General features: G+C 34.7%; 5 protein-coding genes across 5 annotated transcripts; 3 read left to right on the top strand and 2 right to left on the bottom strand.

The window, feature by feature from the left end:
• Window positions 1–1,724: 1,724 nt before the first annotated feature.
• LOC133679992 (uncharacterized) lies at window positions 1,725–3,619 on the bottom strand. Its single transcript, XM_062102763.1, has one exon. The coding sequence runs from the start codon at window positions 2,791–2,793 to the stop codon at window positions 1,801–1,803; it is 993 nt and encodes a 330-aa protein (XP_061958747.1). The 5' UTR covers window positions 2,794–3,619; the 3' UTR covers window positions 1,725–1,800.
• Window positions 3,620–4,236: 617 nt separating this feature from the next.
• LOC133679107 (arabinogalactan protein 23-like) lies at window positions 4,237–4,935 on the bottom strand. The gene has a single exon (XM_062101617.1). It carries the CDS (start codon window positions 4,638–4,640, stop codon window positions 4,458–4,460), a length of 183 nt encoding a protein of 60 aa, XP_061957601.1. The 5' UTR covers window positions 4,641–4,935; the 3' UTR covers window positions 4,237–4,457.
• Window positions 4,936–5,636: 701 nt separating this feature from the next.
• LOC133679915 (anthocyanin 5-aromatic acyltransferase-like) lies at window positions 5,637–7,316 on the top strand. The gene has a single exon (XM_062102651.1). The coding sequence runs from the start codon at window positions 5,759–5,761 to the stop codon at window positions 7,172–7,174; it is 1,416 nt and encodes a 471-aa protein (XP_061958635.1). The 5' UTR covers window positions 5,637–5,758; the 3' UTR covers window positions 7,175–7,316.
• Window positions 7,317–9,087: 1,771 nt separating this feature from the next.
• On the top strand, window positions 9,088–11,658 carry LOC133679904 (probable mannitol dehydrogenase). Its single transcript, XM_062102633.1, has 5 exons — window positions 9,088–9,445; window positions 9,756–9,869; window positions 10,479–10,992; window positions 11,106–11,259; window positions 11,376–11,658. The coding sequence occupies exons 1-5, from the start codon at window positions 9,285–9,287 to the stop codon at window positions 11,573–11,575; spliced, it is 1,143 nt and encodes a 380-aa protein (XP_061958617.1). The 5' UTR covers window positions 9,088–9,284; the 3' UTR covers window positions 11,576–11,658.
• Window positions 11,659–15,937: 4,279 nt separating this feature from the next.
• Window positions 15,938–17,878, top strand: LOC133679118 (probable mannitol dehydrogenase). The gene is made up of 5 exons (XM_062101627.1): window positions 15,938–16,080; window positions 16,412–16,525; window positions 16,705–17,218; window positions 17,311–17,464; window positions 17,560–17,878. The coding sequence occupies exons 1-5, from the start codon at window positions 15,980–15,982 to the stop codon at window positions 17,757–17,759; spliced, it is 1,083 nt and encodes a 360-aa protein (XP_061957611.1). The 5' UTR covers window positions 15,938–15,979; the 3' UTR covers window positions 17,760–17,878.
• Window positions 17,879–21,430: the final 3,552 nt, after the last annotated feature.

The raw sequence follows: 21,430 nt of genomic DNA, 5'->3' as shown, positions 1-21,430 counted from the left end.
GGTTGGTGAACTTGTTTCCAACTTTTACACAGGAAGGCGATATGTAGTCTTTAGTTTTTGCCTTGGTTGTATATTTTTTCACTGCGTGCTATCCATTAAATCAAACTTGGTCCAGGAAGCCATTACAGGAAGCCGGTGGGGAAATCATTCAGTTAGAAAACCCTCTCGTATAATTCCATGCCAAAACTTCCAAAGTTCCTAGATCTACTGGTTACATCTACAATAGCAGTAGCACACCCAGATAGGTGCCTTGCTGATCTCTTGCGTAGCTCTTATAGTCACTCTTCGCGTTAAATCTTTGACAGCCCATCGGATGTGCCTCTACTTGTACAGTAGCATCGAGATCTGCTTTGTATTATACAGCAACCAAGCCTGTGCCGCCAGATTTAGATAGTTTGGTGGCACCAGTATTTTACTTCCAACAATTCTTCCTCGGGGTTTTCATACAAGGCTGTTTGGCTATGAGAGTTTTATCCTACAAAACAGTCTCCTTCTGGTGGTGTTATTTGAGCAGGGAACAAACTCGTAGCATCAAGGAGACTGGCTTTGGTGTTTTGTTCTGGTACCTTCCAAAGGATCACACCCGTTGATGATCATAGATCCGTTAAATGTCTCTATGATCCATATTCCAATAGATCATGTTAGGAGAGATCTGCAAGGTCAAGGGACTTAGGTTCCATAAAATGTTGCAAACTCACTCAAAAACGAGAACTCCCCATTAGATGACACCTTTTCAGTTTCTGCTCCTGTCTTCAAGTGTTATTTTCACCAGCAAAACATCTACTCTACGAAGAAAGTTTCTTCTTGGGTGACTGTATAGAACAATTTAGAATGCACGTACACGGTGCTTTTTAACTTCGAGTGTGGCTGAATTTTCTGCAATTTCAAATTTTCTGGACAGCGTTGAGATTCAATTTCTGCACCTAAACCTTGATCGTAAGCACAACTTAACAATTACCATCAATATACGATGTTGTTAGAATCAACAATTCATGGATGGAACTGGTTTCTAGCAAATTTAAATGAAAATAGCATATCATTAAAGTATAGTTATCACTGACAGTTTAAAGAATATTCCTGCGTCACACACTGGAGGTAATGGCGTATGCAAGAAATCGGGGTCCGGTGTCTAGACAAATATCAGCAATCGCTCACCAAACATGCTATATTTTTTTCCGGGCTATACTTTCTCAAACCATTAACCCAACCCATGATCCTTTCTAGTCCCTGTATCTTTCTGCATTGTCCACCGCCAGAGCAGGTTTATAGGGAAAGAAACTATTTAAACCTGTTTGGATGTTTGAACAACACCTGTCTAACAAATGAACCAGGAGTCCAGACATGGCGGATATTATTGGATCAACCAATGGATGTCTACGGGATTAAAAACTCAAAACCGTTATACCCATGAAGGTGAGTTGTACGAAGGCTGAATTCCCAAAGGAGCTAGAAAGCATAAATCCCGTAATTGGTCTACAAATACAAGTAACGACGATACCATTCAGACTTCCCTAATAGCTATCAAAATTCAAATCATTACTTCCATGCTCAAAATGGCGATGATGGCGAATCTGTGACATAAGAGTTGTATTCAACAGCAAAGTCCAAAATAGACCTGGCCAGAAATAATAGGCACATTCGTACCCAAAATCGCGACCACCATAACATGAATCTTCTGTTTGGGACATCTTAGGAAGTATAGCAACACAACAATGTGAAAACTCTTAAAGAAAATCTAACCATGAGAATTAACATTTATTATTATGATAACTGAGACTTGAAAAATCAAAATGGAAGAAATCATCTTGACAACAAAGTGATCAACAGCCCAACTGACATCCCCGCAATGCACAAAAAGGAAACCCCACGAGCCCTCACAAAGAAGATATTCAAATTTTTAGCAACCTGAAGTGTTAAAGTCAAAATCTGCAACCTTCCTAGCTCCTCCATCTTCTTAAAGAAGTACATTGGCTTCAATGATTGCCTCAACATAAAGGCCAATGTAAAAGGGAATCCGAAAGCCACAAAACTTTGAATTGACACCTCAGTCATGGGAGTTGCTTTTGTAACATAAGAGATCAAGGCTCCAAGTCCTAGTTGAACCAGACCCAGCACAGCAACAGCTCTGCTCAGACCATAAATATTCTTCATCATACTTTCCAAAACCTCTCTGGTCTCATTGGCTAAAGCTGAGAGGTCCCTTTCTACAGTTGGTCCCTCAATTTCTTGGTGTTTGAGATCAGGGATTTGGCTTGGATGCTCGCTTTGGTTTTGGGACTTATCGGATTCTGATGGTGAACTTGAACTTGAAAAATATCTGGGTTTAAGGTTCAACAACCTAATAAATCTAGGATTTTTCAGCTCACTATCCAAACTAGAATCCTTGGATTTTGTAAAAATAGAACCTTTTTGATTGAAATCAGGGGTTTTAGCTGGATTTTGGGCTTTTTCGATATCAGATGCGGAGAAATAACTAGAACGAGTAAAGTCATGACCTCTGGTTTTAGTACTAGTACGAGAGTCCGATCTAATAAAATAGAGAGTAAGATTTGGGGGTTTTGGATCTATTAGTGATTGGTGTTTCAGAGTGGAGTAACGAGCAGGAAAGCTTGAAAAGGAATTAGAGATATTGAGATTAGTGTTTAAGGTTGGTTGTTGAGAAAGACCGGAATTAGAATCAAGGGAAGGGTGGTTTTGGGGTCCATGGGAGATGAAAAGGGAGGAAATAGACGAGGAAGGAGAGGGTTTTAGTAACTTATGAGAGAGTCTACGTGAGATCACAACGGAAGCCATACTGGTGTGGTGTGTTCTAAAGTCTAAGACCAGAAATCTTGCGGTGGCTATTGATTTGAAGTGCAGAAATACATCGGGTAGCGATGGTGGTTAGTGGAACGAATGGATTTTGACTTGTTGCAGAGCTTGAGGCCATGCCTAATTCTTTCTTTTTCAACCAATCCAGCCCAACCCAAATCTTCAGATTCACTTTCCCAAGAACTTATTCAATTAATGAGGTTCTCCTGGAAGTAAATTATCCAATAAAACATAGCAACACCTGCACTCAAAACTTTGGGCCGTGGAAACCCTAGAGCCCAGACATTGAAAACTGAAAGCTTTGTTTATAGAAAAGCCATAAGAAACGGTCGGGCTCTTATGATACTTGGTCCGATTCTTGTTTTCCAGTCGATACTCTCACCTCCAGTGTTCCACTTCGAGTAATTCAACCCTTTATTTTTGCTTAGATTTTTAAGATTGTGAACAACACTTTCGATTTCTTGAATAGCATCAGAAGATCATCATAATTCAAGCGAAGAGTATTGTAATATTTTCCTAAAATACATAAAAGTCACTACACAAACACACATTCTAGCCACGAAGAGTCTAATGCAGGATGACCCCAAATACATAAGTTTACATAAGAGAGAATGCCATAGCAGCAACCGCAGCCGAATAAGAAACAGCTGATCCGGTAGCCATTTCTGGCAAGGGAGCCAAAGCATCATCGAAAGCAAGGACAGTGATTTTTTAGCACACTATTGCAAGAAGCACAAGAGAAGCAACAGAAGAAAACTTCATAGAGGGCATTACCAAAACTACTTGCTGCCCAGAAGAAAACTAAAAATATATAGTATCCTCGCTACTTCAATGCGGGTTATTAGTAGTTCTTGCGATTTACAGGGAGATATGCCTGGTGACCCCATTTCATCTCTCAACGCATGGTTCACATGTGTGCATCAAGATGAGTCCAGGAGGCAGCAGACTGTCATTCATGTGAATAGTAGATGATGCCACGTGATGTAATGTTACCTTTTTAATTGTTTATGAAGCGTGTGACCCAGATTCCTTTGTTTTCATTGATTACAAAGACGGCACATATGAAGCACAATCCTCTGTGAGCTGTATCAAATAAATTGTTCTTAAAAGTATTTTTTATTTTAAAATATTTTAAAATAATATTTTTTATTTTATAAAATTTATTTTTAACATGATTAAACCGTAAAAATAAACACGGAATAAACTGATGTTGTGGGAGAAAGCTCAAAAACGCAAATAATAAAAAATTTGCTCCATTTTTTTGCTCTTTGTTGTTTTTTATACAATCAATAATCAAGGAAATTAAAACAGTAGTCATCAACCCAAATACCCAATACATAAAATAGCCTAACAAAAGAGAGAGAAATTGAGCACAAAAGCGTATTATATTAATCCAAGATTAAATACACTAAAAAATTAACAAACTTCCACCAAAAGTTGGTTATTTTATTGAATTCTATAAAATTGATAACATGAGAATCAAACGAATTAGAAAGAGGAGAAATTCTCCGCAATTCTTTGCATGGAAAAAGAAATTCTAAGAAAATAAATTAAGCTAGAACATCTTGATACATCTTTTTACTCTCCTCTCTTCAAGCTCCTTGATTCCCCATCTCCTTCTTTAATTGGTTTGAGGTGTGAACAATTTACTGCAAGTACAATGCAATGAATGAAGCAAGGGAGGCGCCAACCAATGAACCAACAATTGGCAAGCTAGCTGATGCACCACTTGCTGGTGATGGGGCAGGAGCAGCAACCTCATCAGCCATCACTGCAATCACGGAGGCAGCAGCGAAGAGGATAGCGCATGCAATCTTCTTCATTTCCATCGCTGTTTTTCAGGCAGTGAAACGGCAAAATAACCTCTCGATAGCGATAGAAAAAACTTTGCCGAACCTGCTTTGATACAGAGCTTGCAGCCTGAAAAATATTCGTGGCATGGTGGTGATATATATAGGGGTTGGGTGGAGCTGTTGTTGGAAGATAACAGCTGTTTTTGTGCACTAATCTTGGTCAAACTTAAAAATTAGAGGCTTGTATTTTTGTTTCATAGGGGCGAAGCTCATTGTTTTGAGCGAGTCTTGTGCTGTAGTTAGTTTATATAATACAGGAGGATGTTTCTCCAAATGATATGGCAAAGAGAGAATTTAGCAGTTTTAACAATTCATTTTCGTTGTTTTTTGGATTAAAGGGTTATTATAACTTCGTCGTTCCAGGTATTATTAATCATAAATGTTATACGATGTCTACAAATTAAACTATCAATTAACAATATTATTTAATTTCAGAAAATTCTTTATTATATTATTCAAATTTAATTTAATGAACTAACTAATAGTTCATTCCAAGTCTTTTCATTATTCTTACCCTTGTATATATATTAGGGTAACTCTTTCGTTTTTTAAACTATGTAATTAAATAAATAAACACATGAAATTTAATTAATTAGGTTCATCTAGGTTATTTTATTTCTACCAAACTGTAATATTGCCTGGGTCAGGACCTTATGGAGGATGGGAATGTAAATAAACTGGAACGGTTGCTGCATTAGAATGAAGGCCAAGCTGTTATGTACATTAATCAATGTGCCGGTTGGTTTGGCCTTACGACAGGGATGGGGAAGACACTGTAAAAGCTTGTTATTGGCTGTTGAGTAGACCAGAAGAGAGGGTTTTAGGCATGAAGGGATCATCACAGAGTTCCTCCGAAGATCTGTGATTAATATTTTCATATGGAGAGCAGCTCACAACTCATTGTAGCCGTGTAGACGAGGTGTTAAATAACGTCATCACTGCCTATAATAAATCTCCGTGCGTCAGGTAATTGGCTAATTTATCCATTTATAAATACTCTAGCTTTGAGTTGTAGGAGCTAGCTTACCTTGCATCAAATTTCCTTCATTTTTCTCGTAGTCTATACTCTATAGCTAACCCGTATTCTCTCTCTCATGGCTAAATCCACCACAGTTAAGGTTGTAGAGCACTGCATAGTCTCTCCACCACCCAATTCAGCGCCACCAACTATTCTTCCACTTACTTTCTTGGACATACCATGGCTATTTTTCTCTCCAAGCCAACCTCTCACTTTCTATGAATATCCACACTCCACCTCTCACTTCCTATCCACCACTATCCCCAGCCTCAAGCACTCTCTATCCCTTGCTCTCCAACATTTCTTTCCTTTTGCTGGAAACCTCGTTTTTTCCCCAGCAGGATCCACTAAGCCTAACATTGTTTACAATGATGGAGATTCTGTCACATTGACAGTTGCCGAGTCTAGTGGTGATTTCAGTTACTTTACTAGTAATTATGCAAGAGATGTCAATGGGTTTTACCCTCTTGTGCCTAAACTGGCTACTACCAGTACTTTAGCAACTGGCGCACAAGTAGAAGTGGTTCCACTGTTTGCCGTCCAGGTTACTGTTTTCGCTAATTGTGGGATTTGCATTGGTCTTGCTTATCATCATGTGGTTGCTGATGGAAGGACATTCAACAATTTTATCAAGGCATGGGCCTTATTAAGCGCACATGACTGTTCTCTCTCCATCGCTTCATTACCATCTTACAATCGGTCAGTGATAAAAGATGAACATGGGCTCGAGGAGATTTTCTTGAAGGAATTGTGGAAGAGAAAATCTTCACAAGAAATGGTTCAAGGACCTGAAGCCCAAGTAGATTTGCCAAATATGGTCCGAGCCACGTTTGTGGTGAGATTGGCAGATATGGAGAGGATCAAGAATTGGATAGTTGTTCAATGCAAGAGCAAGAATCAACCACAACCTGTACATTTATCTTCATATGTGTTAACATGTGCTTTTATTTGGGTTTGTTTAGTGAGAGCTAAAATTCAGAGGGGTGGAAGTGAAAACCACTGCTATTCAAGGGGGGAGGATCCGATCTATCTTGGCTTTATTGCTGGTGGTATGACCCGGATAGACTTTCCGGTGCCCACCACATATTTTGGTAACTGTGTTGGGTTTGGTCGGTCCACGGCAACTAGGAATGAACTAATGGGAGAAGATGGGATAATTGTGGCTGCAAATGTGATTGGAAAAACAATTAGAAGGTTGGATAAGGCAATGTTTGGCGGGGCAGAAAAATGGATTTCAGAATGGGAGGTAATGTTTGGGTCGGTGATCCATGTTATTGTTTCCGGGTCTCCGAAGTTGAATCTCTATGAGACGGATTTTGGGTGGGGGAGGCCTAAGAAGATAGAGGATATTTCGATCGATAAAATGAGAGCCATTTCACTCATTGAGAGCAGGGACGAAAAGGGTGGAATTGAGGTAGGCTTAGCCCTCCCTACGGGTCAAATGGATGCTTTCAAGACTCTCTTTATTCAAGAACTCGAGGCTCTTCAATAATGGTCCGTCCGTCCTTTTTATTTCTAGATGCATTTCTTTCTTTGGCATGCCTGTTTCTTTTATTGCAGGATCATTCCTTTTTTTCTCCTATTTAATTGGGGATGGAACTCAATTTTAAATCATATTTATGATGATTTTTGTTGTTGTTGTTATTTAAAAAAAAAATTAAAAATGTTAGTGATTTTACCATGCATCTTCTCACATGATACTATTTATTAAAATAATATTTTTTTATATTTATTTTTTAATTTATATTTTTTTTAAAATTTCATTATTTAACTTTTATCTCATGAAAGATTGAGTTTTATGATTAGTTGTGGTTTATTTTCTATAAGGTTGTCTTAATTTTATAATTCATGTTGCAAGGTTAACATGTTAATCCGGTCTACTTGAGTTTTTTTTTTTAAAAATTTGTATTCTTTTTTATTTTATTATTCAAAATTAAATTTTATTAGAATTTAGTCTTAGATATTGTCAAGCCCGACTCGAAACCCACTTAAACCTAACTCAAAATATATATTTATATTGTATAAATATATTTATAGAGTATTTAAAGTTTTTTTTTAATAAAATATGATGAATACATGCCTTTATATTAACATAACACACATATATAAATAATATTTATTATTTTATCATTTAGCAGCATATACCTACTTCAAATATATATATTAATTATTTTTATTTTTTAATGATTAATAAATAATAGATACTAATTCATATTAGATACTAAAAAACCTGAAACCTAATGCATAATTTATAAATATTTAAAGCTTTTATCTGATGAATAAAAAATAGTATATAATATATATAAAAAAAATTGATCCTCGAATACCCGTTATAATCCCCAGCGTTGACGAACACATGGTCCTGCTAGCTTAATGCCCATCCCTGTCATGCTTTGTAATCCCATGCATTAACTAACAACACAACGGCAGACATTGAAGTTATATCAATGGATTATGTGAACACTGCCATGGAACGATTCCTGAAAGGAGATGTTAGGCACCGATTTGCTGTTGACACTAGCAACTCATTGAATTAATGGCATGTAATATGAGGTTTCGTGAGTCTGAATCGTTATTCAATCTTTAGTTTTTAGTTTTTGTGTTGGTTTGAAGCAGCCTCTAGTTTTTGGATTAAACCAGGGGTTTATGGATTTTGGTCAATTTTTTTTTTAAAAAAATATATATCAAATCACCAGTGCTATGCGCTGTGTTAATAAGGTTACTTCGAGTTTAGGCCAGGCCCAAATTATAGGGTTACTTCGAGCCCTTATTACTTGGGCTAGGCCTAAACAGTAAGGTTACTTTAAGCCCATACCACTTGAAACATGCTGAAATGAAAGGTTTGGTTTCAAGTAAAATGTTTGTACCAACATAGTGTTAAAATCTAATCCAATTAATAATGTACAATAATAATATCACCACGATTTTTTTCTTTTATTATCATTCAACCCCTACCTTCACATTGTCAGTTTCAATTTATTTGAGAACTCGACCAATTTTCACTTCTTTATACTATACAAATTCATTCCATATCGAATTAAAATATATTATATATACAAATTAAGAATCAATTATTAATTTAAAAACAAACAAAAAATTAACAAAAAAAAACTAAAAAACAGTTATCAAAACTCAAAAGTCTAAATTTGTAATAACCAAAACACATAATGACAAGTGTATTTACGGGGAAGGAGGGAGAAATGAAGGAAGGAAAAAAGGATAGGGTTGTTGATGATATAAAAAATCTAAATATTCCTATTCGATACCACTTATTTTTTTATTTTAAGAAATATTTTGATTATTTTACTGTTTAAAAATATTAAAATAATAAAAGTATCCCAAACAAATTAATAATAACTTGTAAACCCTTCAAAAATATCAAAATAATGTCACCATACTATACTGATGAACGTAAAAATTCGGGGAGGGAGCTCCGGTGAATCTCCCGCACCTTATATTTGTTATAGATACTAACTAACTGTTTTCTCAAGGAAATTGACTAGCTCATGGACGAGAGGGACTTCTCTCTCTAAAGGTGCTTAGCTCACCCAGTATGTCATCCCTGTCCACTGTACGCAATAGCAGACCAGCCGCCATTATAAATGGATGGCACTATGCACACTCCCTCGGCATTACCAAGTAGGGCTAACAGAGGGGGGAAAATGGCAGAAAAATCTTACGATGAAGAAAATCCTAGCGAGGCTTTTGGATGGGCAGCCAGAGACCAATCCAGGGTCCTCTCTCCTTTCAAATTCTCCAGGAGGTTATTCCCTCTCCTCTATCTTGTTGCTACTTTATATAATTATGGGGTTTTTTTTCTTTGCTCGGTTTAATTAGACCCATTTTCTTCTTTTTTTTTAATCATCAATAAACTTGCAGTACAGCTGCAGAATGGGCTACATCAGACATGGCAGTCTTTTAGTAAAATAAGTTGATTAAATCACGTCTCTGTAGTTATATGTCTTCTAAGTAATATTTTGGTCGGTGGTGGCGATCTGACTAAACTTCTTACCTTTTAATATTTCTGATTTTCATTTGCGGTTTATGCTAAGCAAAAATACCTCTTGCAACAGGTCAACAGGAGAGAAGGATGTGAGATTGAAGGTGCTGTTTTGTGGAATATGTCACACAGACCTTCATATGGCCAAGAATGAGTGGGGTACTTCCACGTACCCTCTAGTTCCTGGGTATGAACATACTGCAAGAGAAATCTTTTAACTTCTTCTGTATCTTGACTTTCATTTTAAACATTTTCCTTTAGTTTTTGCTTGCACCAACATTTTCTGTTCTGAGTTTCAACCTTCACGCTTTCTGATTCCTCCATTTTTCCCCTTTAAAATTGCAACTATGATTTGGATCTCTTTTTCTTTTTTGACTCAAAAGCAATCAAATTTTAACCACCCAACACCCCGCCGCCGCCGCCTTCTCTCCTCTCTGTTACGATCTTTAACTTGATCAATTGTTGTGGGAGGAACATGGTAATTTTGTAAATTTATTGAAAATTCTCTTTCATGATTAATTTATCGCCACTAATCTACTGAAATTGCCTAAAATAATAATCATATATTTACTGATTTAGGGATTTGGTAGGTTTGATTTTTATTATATTACGACATGATAATATTTTTTGTGTATATAAACATTGCGAACAATGTATTATAAATGGAAAATTGGCAGTCCAGCGAAAATGTTTAGAGGAGTTTTTACTAGTATAAAGAGCAAATTTGACTAGTATAATTTGATTCATGCATTGTGATTAAACGTGTTAATTAAATTAAATTAAATTGGCAATGCAGGCATGAGATTGTTGGGCAGGTGACAGGAGTAGGAAGCAAAGTTGAAAAGTTCAGAGTTGGAGACAAAGTGGGGGTGGCGGGCATGATTGGATCATGCCGCTCTTGCGATAGTTGCAGCAACAATCTTGAAAATTACTACTCGGAAGTGATAATCACATATGGTGCAAAATACCAAGATGGAACCACCACATACGGGGGCTACTCGGACATTATGGTCGTAGATGAGCACTTCGTAGTTCATATTCCAGACAACCTATCTCTTGATGCAGCCGCACCTCTCCTATGCGCTGGAATTACAGTGTATAGCCCCTTGAGATTTTACGGTCTTGACAAACCGGGTATGCATGTGGGTGTGGTTGGGCTCGGTGGGCTAGGTCATGTAGCTGTAAAGTTTGCAAAAGCTATGGGGGTCAAGGTGACAGTTATTAGCACCTCACCCAACAAGAAACAAGAAGCCCTCGAGCATCTTGGTGCCGACTCATTTTTGGTTAGCCGTGATCAGGATCAGATGCAGGTATATAAACATGATTCAGAGCACCTTCCTTGCATTTGTAAACTAATTAAACATTAAATCAAATCTTTTATCCTGTATGTTTGTTTTATGATCTAATATTGCTTGTTATTCAGGCTGCAATGGGCACAATGGATGGTGTAATTGACACGGTGTCGGCCATGCATCCTATCTTGCCTTTGATTAGTCTATTGAAGACTCAAGGAAAGCTGGTTTTGGTTGGTGCGCCTGCGAAACCACTTGAGCTACCAGTGTTTCCTTTGATCGTGGGTATGTATAAATGCATGTATCTCAGTATGTGGTCTAAACTTAACGCAGCATTGATCTTCTCATGGGTAATCAAACAGATAAATATTAGTATAGCTACCATGTTATTGGCCTAACAGGAAGAAAAATAGTGGGTGGGAGTGCTGGTGGAGGAATGCAGGAAACACAAGAGATGATTGATTTTGCTGCCAAGAACAACATAACAGCAGATATCGAGTTGATTTCAATGGATTATGTGAACACTGCAATGGAGCGGCTATTGAAAACTGATGTTAGGTATCGATTTGTGATTGATATTGGCAACACAATGAAAAATTGAATTATCTCCCCCATAAATATTGCAAGAATAAAATGCATGTAATGTGAGAATTCATGAGCTTGAATCATCTTCAGTTTTTGGTACTCTTTAAGCTCCTCTTAATTTATATAAATAGATCAATGTAGAGTACGACTTGTAGTAATTTTTACAACTACTGTTGTTGTGGTTGTCATCGACTGACCCAACTCAATTTAAAATAAGAAAATTGCAATGCAATATTAAGAAGAAAAAAAACTACAAGTGCCCACCCCAAATATTGTGGACCAAGAGTGAATTTATTACAATAATGTAGGGATTTTTCATGCGTACCAGAATTATTAACCCTTGCATGGAGGGTAGAATAATCCTTTTCTGACGGTCGTAAAGTTATTTATGAATTGCACAAGGGCAATAAGTTTTTTTTTTTTTTTAGTTTAACGTGGGTGTCCGAGCTAGCTTGCATGTACCTCGACTAATTCTACGGGCCCTAAAGTTAACGATTATGTAAGCCTTCAATGACCATCATATGAGTAACCATATGGCTCAAACCTGAAATCACAAAAGGAGCAAATCTTTTAATTCCAAACTTTTGCAAGGTTTTTACATTTATTTATTATAGTAAATTACTTGATCACCTGTAAAAGTTGGATTTAGAGGCTTCATCGTTTTAGATTTTTTATAGCTTTGATGTATGGATCTTTATATTTTTTTTTTTATCTTTTTTTATATTGAGTTTTTGTAATAATAATATTATTTGACGAGTTGTTTGATATTTGATCTAGCATAGATATTTTTTTTAAAAAATGGCTTGCACACATGTCATCGTGTTAAATGTCATTAATCCTTTTAGGCTATGCGTGAGAACATAGGCTATGTGTGAGACCAGGGGCGAAGCAAGAAAAAAAAATTAAGGAGGGTCAAATTAAAAGAATCATTTTAAAAAGGTTTGTTTTATTGAAATATGTATTAAATGAGGGCCAAGGGAAGGGCCGGGAAAATTTTCCTTGCAGGGACCAGGATTCCTGCCAGCCCCCACGCCTCTGCCACTACGTGAGACGTTGTGAGGTGGTGTTATAGTGGCTTCTAGAGTGACATTAGATTAGTCTTTGCTTTCTCTTTGTTCAGGTGTGATATGTGTTTCAAATGGACATTCAATTTAGTGTATGCAACTCTTTTTTTCCTTATCCTTTTCCTCTCATCTTGATTTTTGTGTTGACCTTGCAAAAAATAAAAGCAGCCTTTTTCTTTGTTATTTCTTAGTATTTAGTTCTTTTTTTTTATTATTATTTGTTTTATTTGAGATGATTTATAAAATTGGATTTTTTTTTCAATTTCATCCCCTTCAATATTTTTTATCTTTCATATTTGGTTCTTATTCTTTTAATTGATATTTTTTTTTATTTGGGATTATTTTTTAAAGTTTATTTTTTTATGATTTCATCCTTTTAAGGTTTTTTTCTTCCAATTTGAACCTCGTTATTTTATTTGCTATGTTTTTTTTCCTTGGAAATTTTTTCTAGATTGATCCCTTTTTTTACGATTTCATGCTGCAGCATTTAATTTGTTGATAATTGAACTTCTTCACTGAGCACGAGTCTAGGATTTCAGGGGTTGTGAATTGAGAAGATTAACTCAGGTTTATAAATTTTGCTTTTTTTTTTTTTAAGGTCGTGTTTTTTCAATTTCATCCCTTAATATTTATTAAATTAAATATTGGACCCTGTTATTTTTTTCTATAGATTTTTTCATTAATTTGGATAATAACCCGAGTTATTTCAGGTCTTTTTATTTATCGTTTTTTGTTTAATTTATCTTTTTTTAGAAATTTATTTTTAAATCAAATCAAATATAAGTATGAGATATTCATCTTATGATATTGTGATTAGTTTGTTTTCTAATTCATTACTCTAACCACACCGTTTAGCCTCTCTTGTTATTGATATAAAGCTTTTCATAATAACATTTGAATGATTTTGATAAGTTATTTCTGATAGTTGAGCAATTGTCATAGTGAAGCGATGATACATCGATGACAAGCTTTTTTTTTTCACTTTTTAAGTATAATTAATTATTGTCTTTTTTTTTATTTATATTATTTATAATATTTTAATTTTTAAAATTATATTATTAAATTAAACATGTTTATTAAATCTTGTTAAGTTAATAATCAAGGTATCATGTTTTTCTTACTCGTTAAAAAAACGTCGGTATCACCTTTTTTTTTGTTTGTCATGTTAAGAAAAGTTTCCTATCAAATATGTACTATATCATGTTTATCTTTTTGGAACACCTCCGATGGTAGCAAAAGCCATTCGTAGTAACCAAATTATTAAAATGATATTTTGAAGAGTATATGTATGGTTGATTTTTTTCTTATATGAACTCCAATATATATAAAAAAATATTATTATAATAACTTATTTATATTTTATTATATTTATTATTAATACAACAACTTCCTTGCAACTAATTTAATTAATTTTTATATAATAGAATCAAGTTATTAATTATGATTAAAAAAAACCACGTCAACAACATTACAAAAGTTTCTTCCCTCTCCTTTTCATCACTACAAGGAGAAATCTTGGAAAATCACAGCCCACCTTTAATAATCCCTCTCCTTTTCATTATCCCACTAATGGTCAACAGTTCTATTTAATTATTTTAAATTAAGGCGATGAAGAGCAGAGAGTTGAAGAAGAAAAATTAAAGATTGAATTATTTTAAAGGCGATGAAGCAATGCAGCAATGTTCATATCTAACTGTGAAACAAGTAAAGCTGTACAAAACCTAATAAATTGAAAACCACAAAAGACTTTGAGAAGAGAAGATGAGAATAAAAAACGAGAGGTAATGAGAAATAAAAGAAGTAGAAATACCATGATATGATTTATTTGTGAAATTAAATCAAGAAAAGTGATTTGTAGAAACATGAATTGGAATGTGTACTGTGAAGTAAGATTTGATGATTTAATATTTTAAAAAATATCATTGATTTGTTTTTAAAGTGCTGTTGAAAAATTTTTATAGGGTATCGTTTATGTTTTGGTCTAATAAAATTTTATTCTTTGTAGACTTCAAGCATAAAAAAATAAGGTTTTAAAGCTTTCAATAAAAAAGTTTTTTTATTTGAAACGCTTGTCTTAAAAGAAACTTTTATATCTTTAAAAATTCTTTTTTTTCTAGATTGAGACCCTTTATTTATAAATGATTCTCATGTTTTTTTATAATGTCACTTAACAAAATATTTTGAATATTTCATCTCATGTGTCAATATTTTATTGAAAAAAAAATAAAAACTTATTTATTTTAATAATAAAAATAACTATCATGAAATTTGAGGGATAAAAAATTTTGATTTCTACCGTTACACACTGAATCCAAATTACTACAAACATTTCTGAACTTTTAAATCATTACAAAACCCATTCCTCAACTAAAATAAGTTGGAATTGATCTCCCGCACCTTTTTATTATTATTATTATTAACATGGATATCCGGGTCAGCTTGCACATACCTCAACTAATTCCATGGGTTTTGAAGTTAATGACCATGTAAATTTCTAATGATCATTATATTAGTAACTACGAGGTTCAAACCTACTAAGATCACAAAAAAAACAAACATCTTACTCTTAAACTCTTACAACTGAACCACCTACTAAATAGTTAATCTTTTGGACCTTTGATCTGTTTGAAAATGAGCTCATTTATCATGTTTTTCTAATCAAAGGACTTTTACATATGATATATTATTTTATAAATATTAACATATTTTTTCATTCTTTCCGATTAAAAAACATAATATAATGAAACATATCATTAACTCTGGTACATTTTACACTATTTTAAAAATTAATTTAGAGTTTTAAAGTTAATGTGTCTTAAGCAATTGTTGACACATCACCATGCTATATCACACGACAAGAGATGTGTTGACACAAATGGAGGGACATCCATATTTTATTTATTTTTTAATTTGGAAATCTATTCAAATAAAATTTAAGCATCATCTAAGGAAATCATAAAAGTTCATGCATTAAAAATCACATTAACTTTTTCAATATATTATTTTATTGGGAGGCACACAACCATTGGTTTGGAAGCCGGAAATTCACTTGTTTTTTTTTTTGCACTTGTTAATTCAACGGAAGGAAATAGAGTTGAGAGTAAACGACAGCATACTTGAGATAGCTTTATGGGAAATTTCTCAGACGAGAGGTCAAGGTAACTATTATTACTACATGGACAGACGGCTTTTCTCTCAAGGTAATTGATTAGCTCACGGATGGGCGCCTCAAGGTGCTTAGCTCACCCAGTATGTCATCCCTGCCAATACGCAATGGCAGACCACCCGCCATTATAAATAGGTGCACCATGCACACTCTCTCGGCAGTACCAAATAAAACAAAAAAGAGGGTGGAAATGGCAGAAAAATCTTACGAGGAAGAACATCCTACCAAGGCTTTTGGATGGGCAGCCAGAGACCAATCCGGGGTCCTCTCTCCTTTCAAATTCTCCAGGAGGTTATTCCCTCTCCTCCATCTTGTCGCTGCTTTATTTAATTATGGGATTTTCTTTTCTTTTCGTCTAGCTCGGTTTACTTCGATCCATTTTCTTCTTGTTTTTCTAAACACCAACAAGCATTCAGCGCAGCTGCAAGATGGGCTACATCAGATATATGGCAGTCTATTATTTTTAATATGTGAAATAAGTTTATTGAATCACATGTTTATAGCTTTACATTTTTAGTAATATTATGGTTGGTGAATGGCGATCTGATTGATTTTTGACCTATATATCTCATTTTCACTTGCGGTTTATGCTAAGCTAAGCAAGAAACACCTCTTGCAACAGGTCTACAGGAGAGAAGGATGTGAGATTCAAGGTGCTGTTTTGTGGAATATGTCACTCAGACCTTCATATGGCCAAGAATGAGTGGGGTACTTCCACGTACCCTCTAGTTCCCGGGTATGGACACACGGTCAGAAAAATCTATGACCGTATATAGTTATTTCTCATTTTTTTTGCACACAAACATCATGAATGGCAATTGGCAGTTCATGGAAGATGCTTAGAGGAATTTTGACTGGAATAAATTCATCCATGCATTGCATCTGAGGGTTAATTAAATTAAATCGGCAGTGCAGGCATGAGATTGTTGGGGAAGTGACAGAGGTAGGAAGCAAAGTTGAGAAGTTCAAAGTTGGAGACAAAGTGGGGGTGGGGTGCTTGGTTGGATCATGCCACTCTTGCGATAGTTGCAACAACAATCTCGAGAATTATTGCCCAAAAATGATACTCACCTACAGTACCAAATACCACGATGGAACCACCACGTACGGAGGCTACTCAGACAGCATGGTCACGGATGAGCACTTCGTAGTTCGTATTCCAGACAACCTACCTCTAGATGCCGCTGCACCTCTCCTATGTGCTGGGATTACAGTTTACAGCCCCTTGAGGTTTTTTAATCTTGACAAACCGGGTATGCATGTGGGCGTGGTTGGGCTTGGCGGCCTAGGTCACGTAGCTGTAAAGTTTGCGAAGGCCATGGGGGTCAAGGTTACAGTTATTAGCACCTCTCCCAAGAAGAAACAAGAAGCCCTTGAGCATCTTGGTGCTGACTCGTTTCTGGTTAGTCGTGACCAGGATGAGATGCAGGTATATATACATGGTTCAGAGCACATTAATTCCTTGTATCTGTAAAACTAATTAAACATCAAACATCATATAATATTTTGTTTGTTATTCAGGCTGCAATGGGCACAATGGATGGTGTAATTGACACGGTGTCGGCCATTCATCCTATCTTGCCTTTGATTAGTCTATTGAAGACTCAAGGAAAGCTGGTCTTGGTTGGTGCGCCTGAAAAGCCACTTGAGCTACCAGTGTTTCCTCTGATCATGGGTGTGTATATATGCATGCATCTCAGTATGTGTTCTAAATTTATTTTGGTATATATTGAGCTGACAGCGACGAATTCCATGTTATTGGCTTGGCAGGAAGAAAAATAGTGGGAGGGAGTACCATAGGAGGAATGAAGGAAACACAAGAGATGATTGATTTTGCTGCCAAGAACAACATCACGGCAGACATTGAGGTTATCTCGATGGATTATGTGAACACAGCCATGGAGCGGCTTTTGAAAACAGATGTCAGATACCGATTTGTTATAGACATCGGCAACACAATGAAGACTTGAATTCTCTACCTCATAAACACTGTACGAATAGAACGCATGTAATGTCAGATACCGATTTGTTATCGACATCGGCAACACAATGAAGATTTGAATTCTCTAACTCATCAACACTGTACGAATAAAACGTGTGATTTGACATCGGCAACACATTGCTTTTACTTAGTACAGTGGAAAACTATTAGATTTCAACAAAGAGAGCAGCCCTGTTCTTTGCAGACATGACCTTATTCTTTGGACAAATTATCAGTAATTCCCGTTTTAACTAATATTAATCTTGATCTTTTCAATCCCATACATTAATTTATTTTCCTTTATCATAATTACTTAAACCCTTAGCGTCAATTTAATCATGATCTTTTCAATCCCACACATTGAATAAAATTAATTTATTTCCATCTTTTCTCTCTCTAAAACAAAAAAAAACTTTCCTCCTTTAATTATAATTTGACGTGAGACAGAACTACTTCTCTCTTAATATTTTATGTGTTTGGTGTTGATTTCATTGTACAGCCAGCGCTTGGATGAGTTTAGAATAAAGGACGTCAAATATGTGTTTGGTGTTAATATTTTAATATAATTAAGAATATTAAGGTGTTGAATTGTTAAATTAATTAGGTCAGTACTGTCCCATAATTCAAATTTTTTTTTAATTTAATGTGGGTGTCCGGGTCAGCTTGCGCGCACCTCGACTAATCTCATGGGCTCTGAAGTTAATGACCATGTAAACCTCAAGAGGCCATCATATGAGCAACCACAGGGCTCGAATCTGAGACCACAGAGGAAGCAAACCTCCAGTGACCATCATAATTCAAAATTGATAGAACACATCATGTCTGTCGAAGAAGGACATGGATAACGGTCCTATTTTAATATTTTATATTTTTAAAAAAAATTAATTTTTTTTATTCTTTTTACTTTAAATTAGTATTTTTTTGATATTTTTAGATCATTTTAATATATTAAAGTTAAAAATAATTTTTTTAAAAAAAAAAATTATTTTAATATATTTTACGCAAAAAGTAATCATGATCATACTCTCCAACATACACGTTCGACTACTTTCTTTCTTGCTATTTTTTTATGCATTGAATGTTGACAAAAACACTAATTAGAAGTTTTTAATCACCATGTTACCTTTCAATATTGCCGGGTGCTACAAAGATATAGTACGTATTCCTTAAAAAAACAGATAAATGATCATTTAAAAATTAGTTTTTCAACTTTGATCTTATTAAATTAATCCATTAATTTGAAATCAATTTTTTGTGTTAACTTTCCATGTTAACACAAATGACGTTGAGTGTTTGACATGGGAACTAGTGTTGGGTAACGGTTTACCAAGATAGGGAAATAAAATCAGGACTACAAGTGTCCGCTAACGTTAGTAAAAATCAAATTATTTTTAAGCACCAGCCGTTTTATTGCTGGCCTCTGTGTTTCTCCGCCTCAACGTGTCTCTCCAGCTGTCCACGTTATCTATGACCCCACACGTTTTCTTTGTGAAAACCTACACCAACCCTCACTATATAAACACCCCTTGCCACTTCGTCCTTCTCATCACCACCCTGGATCAAGAACACTGAACAATATTCAAGACTTGGTTACGCTCTCAGTATATCTCTTGAAAGGGTTTGTTTTCGTGTCTTGACACCCGATTTTGTACAATGGCATTTGCTGCAATGAAGTTGTTTGCTGCTGCTGCTGTTGTGATGGCAATGCTTGCCAGTGTTGCTGTTTCCGCCCAAGATCTTGGAGAGTTAGCGCCAGCGCCAGCTCCTGGAATGGACAACGGAGCTGCTTCCTTTTTTCTTGGGATGTCTGGGGCTCTTCTTATCTGCTCTTCTCTCTTCTTGTCTATGCTTGCTCTTTTGAGGCACTAGGTTTTTGTGATCTGTGATTCTCTTGGTTATTTTTATGTTACTGGGATGGGATTCATACATGTGTACTCTTTTGAGAGTCTTTTTTTGAGGGATTTTTTTAGTACTATTATTTATTTCTTTGTTTATACGGTGAAATAAAGGTTTATTTATTATTATATATGGGGTTGTCTTGTGGTTGTATTTTTGTTGAGATGAGGGGCATGTATATATCGATTTATTAGAACTTGTGTATTTTCTTCGATATTACTAAATTATTATTTCGTTTTAGCAACTCTTTTTATAATATTCATTTTAGCAAATTATATGTGCTTTGCTTTTTTCTTTTTCGTTGCAAATTATATGGGCATGAGAGACTTGCTTACATGTTTTAACACCCAATTAATTGCTGATTAAATGATACATGTGTCATGCTTTTTTTGGAAAATTTTGATGGAAACACCTTCGTAAGCAAATGGAAATAGACAAAACTAGCTTTAGTGTCCCCTCTTCTCCGCGGGGCTTATATATTTTTTCATATAAAAAAATATTGTTTGGGTACTAAAATGAGGTTAAAAAAGAACATAAAAGACCAACATCATAAATATGTATCAATATTAATTAAGATTAGGGCAACGTTGTTTATTTTTTGACAACCCGTGCAGCTCATAATAAAAGGAAAGACAAGATGAATAAAATTATACCACGAAAGTTTATTTTTGATCACTGGGAACTGCCACCCGTGCCATCCAAACTACGTGGTGACCCCAACGTGTCAACATTTTTTCCAGATTAAAAATATTATGTAGATGTTAAATTATGTTTTCATCATTAATCAATCATACAATTAACAAAAAAAAAAATTCTAGGTTAAAAGATCTTAATACCCCTGATCCTAATTACTTATATTTTTTGAATTCAAAGATATATGTGTAATTTAACTATTATAAAAAAATAAAAATATTGAAATACATTTGTCCTTACTGTGTTGATTCTTTTATTATTAGGAGTTTTTTTTGTTATTTTATTGCCATTAAAAATATTAAATAGGTCAAAATTCCCCAGCCAAATCTATAATAACTAATAAGCTATGTGAAGATACAAAAGCACCCCTAACTCCAAGGCAAGTCTTTTTTTTTTAATGCTATAGACATCACTTGACTATTATAGTGAATAGTAAATTGTCTTTATAGCTACAAGAAAACCTCCTTCATTTTTAGTTGTTTTTTTTATCAGTTTAGTTTTTATTATCACTATTGTTGTTATTACTATTAGTGTCATTATCACTAGTATTATCATTGTCATTATTATTATTACCACCACCATCACATCTATTATTATCATAATCATCATCATTACTATTATTGTTATCATTGTTACTACTTAAAAAAAAATGTTGACGCGATATTAACATGTTTCTTAATAAGAAAAATTAATTATAAACTTAAAAGATAATGTATATTGAATGATATTTTAAAAAAAAATATCAATATTGTAACATATTAGATGATTTTTAAAATTTTTTTGAGATAGTTACATGTTGGATAAATCCAGATTGACTTGTTAAATTCACAATCCAGGTCATGAAATTGTAACAACCGTATAAAAAACAAATCAAAATATATTATGAAGATCAATTCCTAACCAACCTCAGTATTGAAGGATGGAATTTAAAAAAGAATATTGAATAAAAAAATTAACAAAAAAAACTACTCAAATCACACAACAAGATTTAATAGTTTTACCGATATAATTTTTCCGGCAGCGTAAGACACATATTCCGTCGGTAAGTAATTTACCAATGAAATTACCGAT

The sequence above is a fragment of the Populus nigra genome, chromosome 19 (genome assembly GCF_951802175.1).
Source record: "Populus nigra chromosome 19, ddPopNigr1.1, whole genome shotgun sequence".
Classification (NCBI taxonomy): domain Eukaryota; kingdom Viridiplantae; phylum Streptophyta; class Magnoliopsida; order Malpighiales; family Salicaceae; genus Populus; species Populus nigra.
The sequence above is the reverse complement of the archived record's forward strand: the minus strand, read 5'-3'. Positions and strand labels throughout refer to the sequence as shown.

Bases quoted from the DNA above. Each gene is read 5' to 3' on its own strand.
- LOC133679915 (XM_062102651.1), top strand. From the start codon at position 5,759: ATGGCTAAATCCACCACAGTTAAGGTTGTAGAGCACTGCATAGTCTCT.
- LOC133679118 (XM_062101627.1), top strand. From the start codon at position 15,980: ATGGCAGAAAAATCTTACGAGGAAGAACATCCTACCAAGGCTTTTGGA. The intron at 16,526-16,704 runs GTATGGACACAC...TCGGCAGTGCAG, and splicing joins ACGTACCCTCTAGTTCCCGG to GCATGAGATTGTTGGGGAAG. The intron at 17,465-17,559 runs GTGTGTATATAT...TTGGCTTGGCAG, and splicing joins AGTGTTTCCTCTGATCATGG to GAAGAAAAATAGTGGGAGGG.
- LOC133679904 (XM_062102633.1), top strand. From the start codon at position 9,285: ATGGATGGCACTATGCACACTCCCTCGGCATTACCAAGTAGGGCTAAC. The intron at 10,993-11,105 runs GTATATAAACAT...CTTGTTATTCAG, and splicing joins GTGATCAGGATCAGATGCAG to GCTGCAATGGGCACAATGGA. The intron at 11,260-11,375 runs GTATGTATAAAT...TTGGCCTAACAG, and splicing joins AGTGTTTCCTTTGATCGTGG to GAAGAAAAATAGTGGGTGGG.
- LOC133679992 (XM_062102763.1), bottom strand. From the start codon at position 2,793: ATGGCTTCCGTTGTGATCTCACGTAGACTCTCTCATAAGTTACTAAAA.
- LOC133679107 (XM_062101617.1), bottom strand. From the start codon at position 4,640: ATGGAAATGAAGAAGATTGCATGCGCTATCCTCTTCGCTGCTGCCTCC.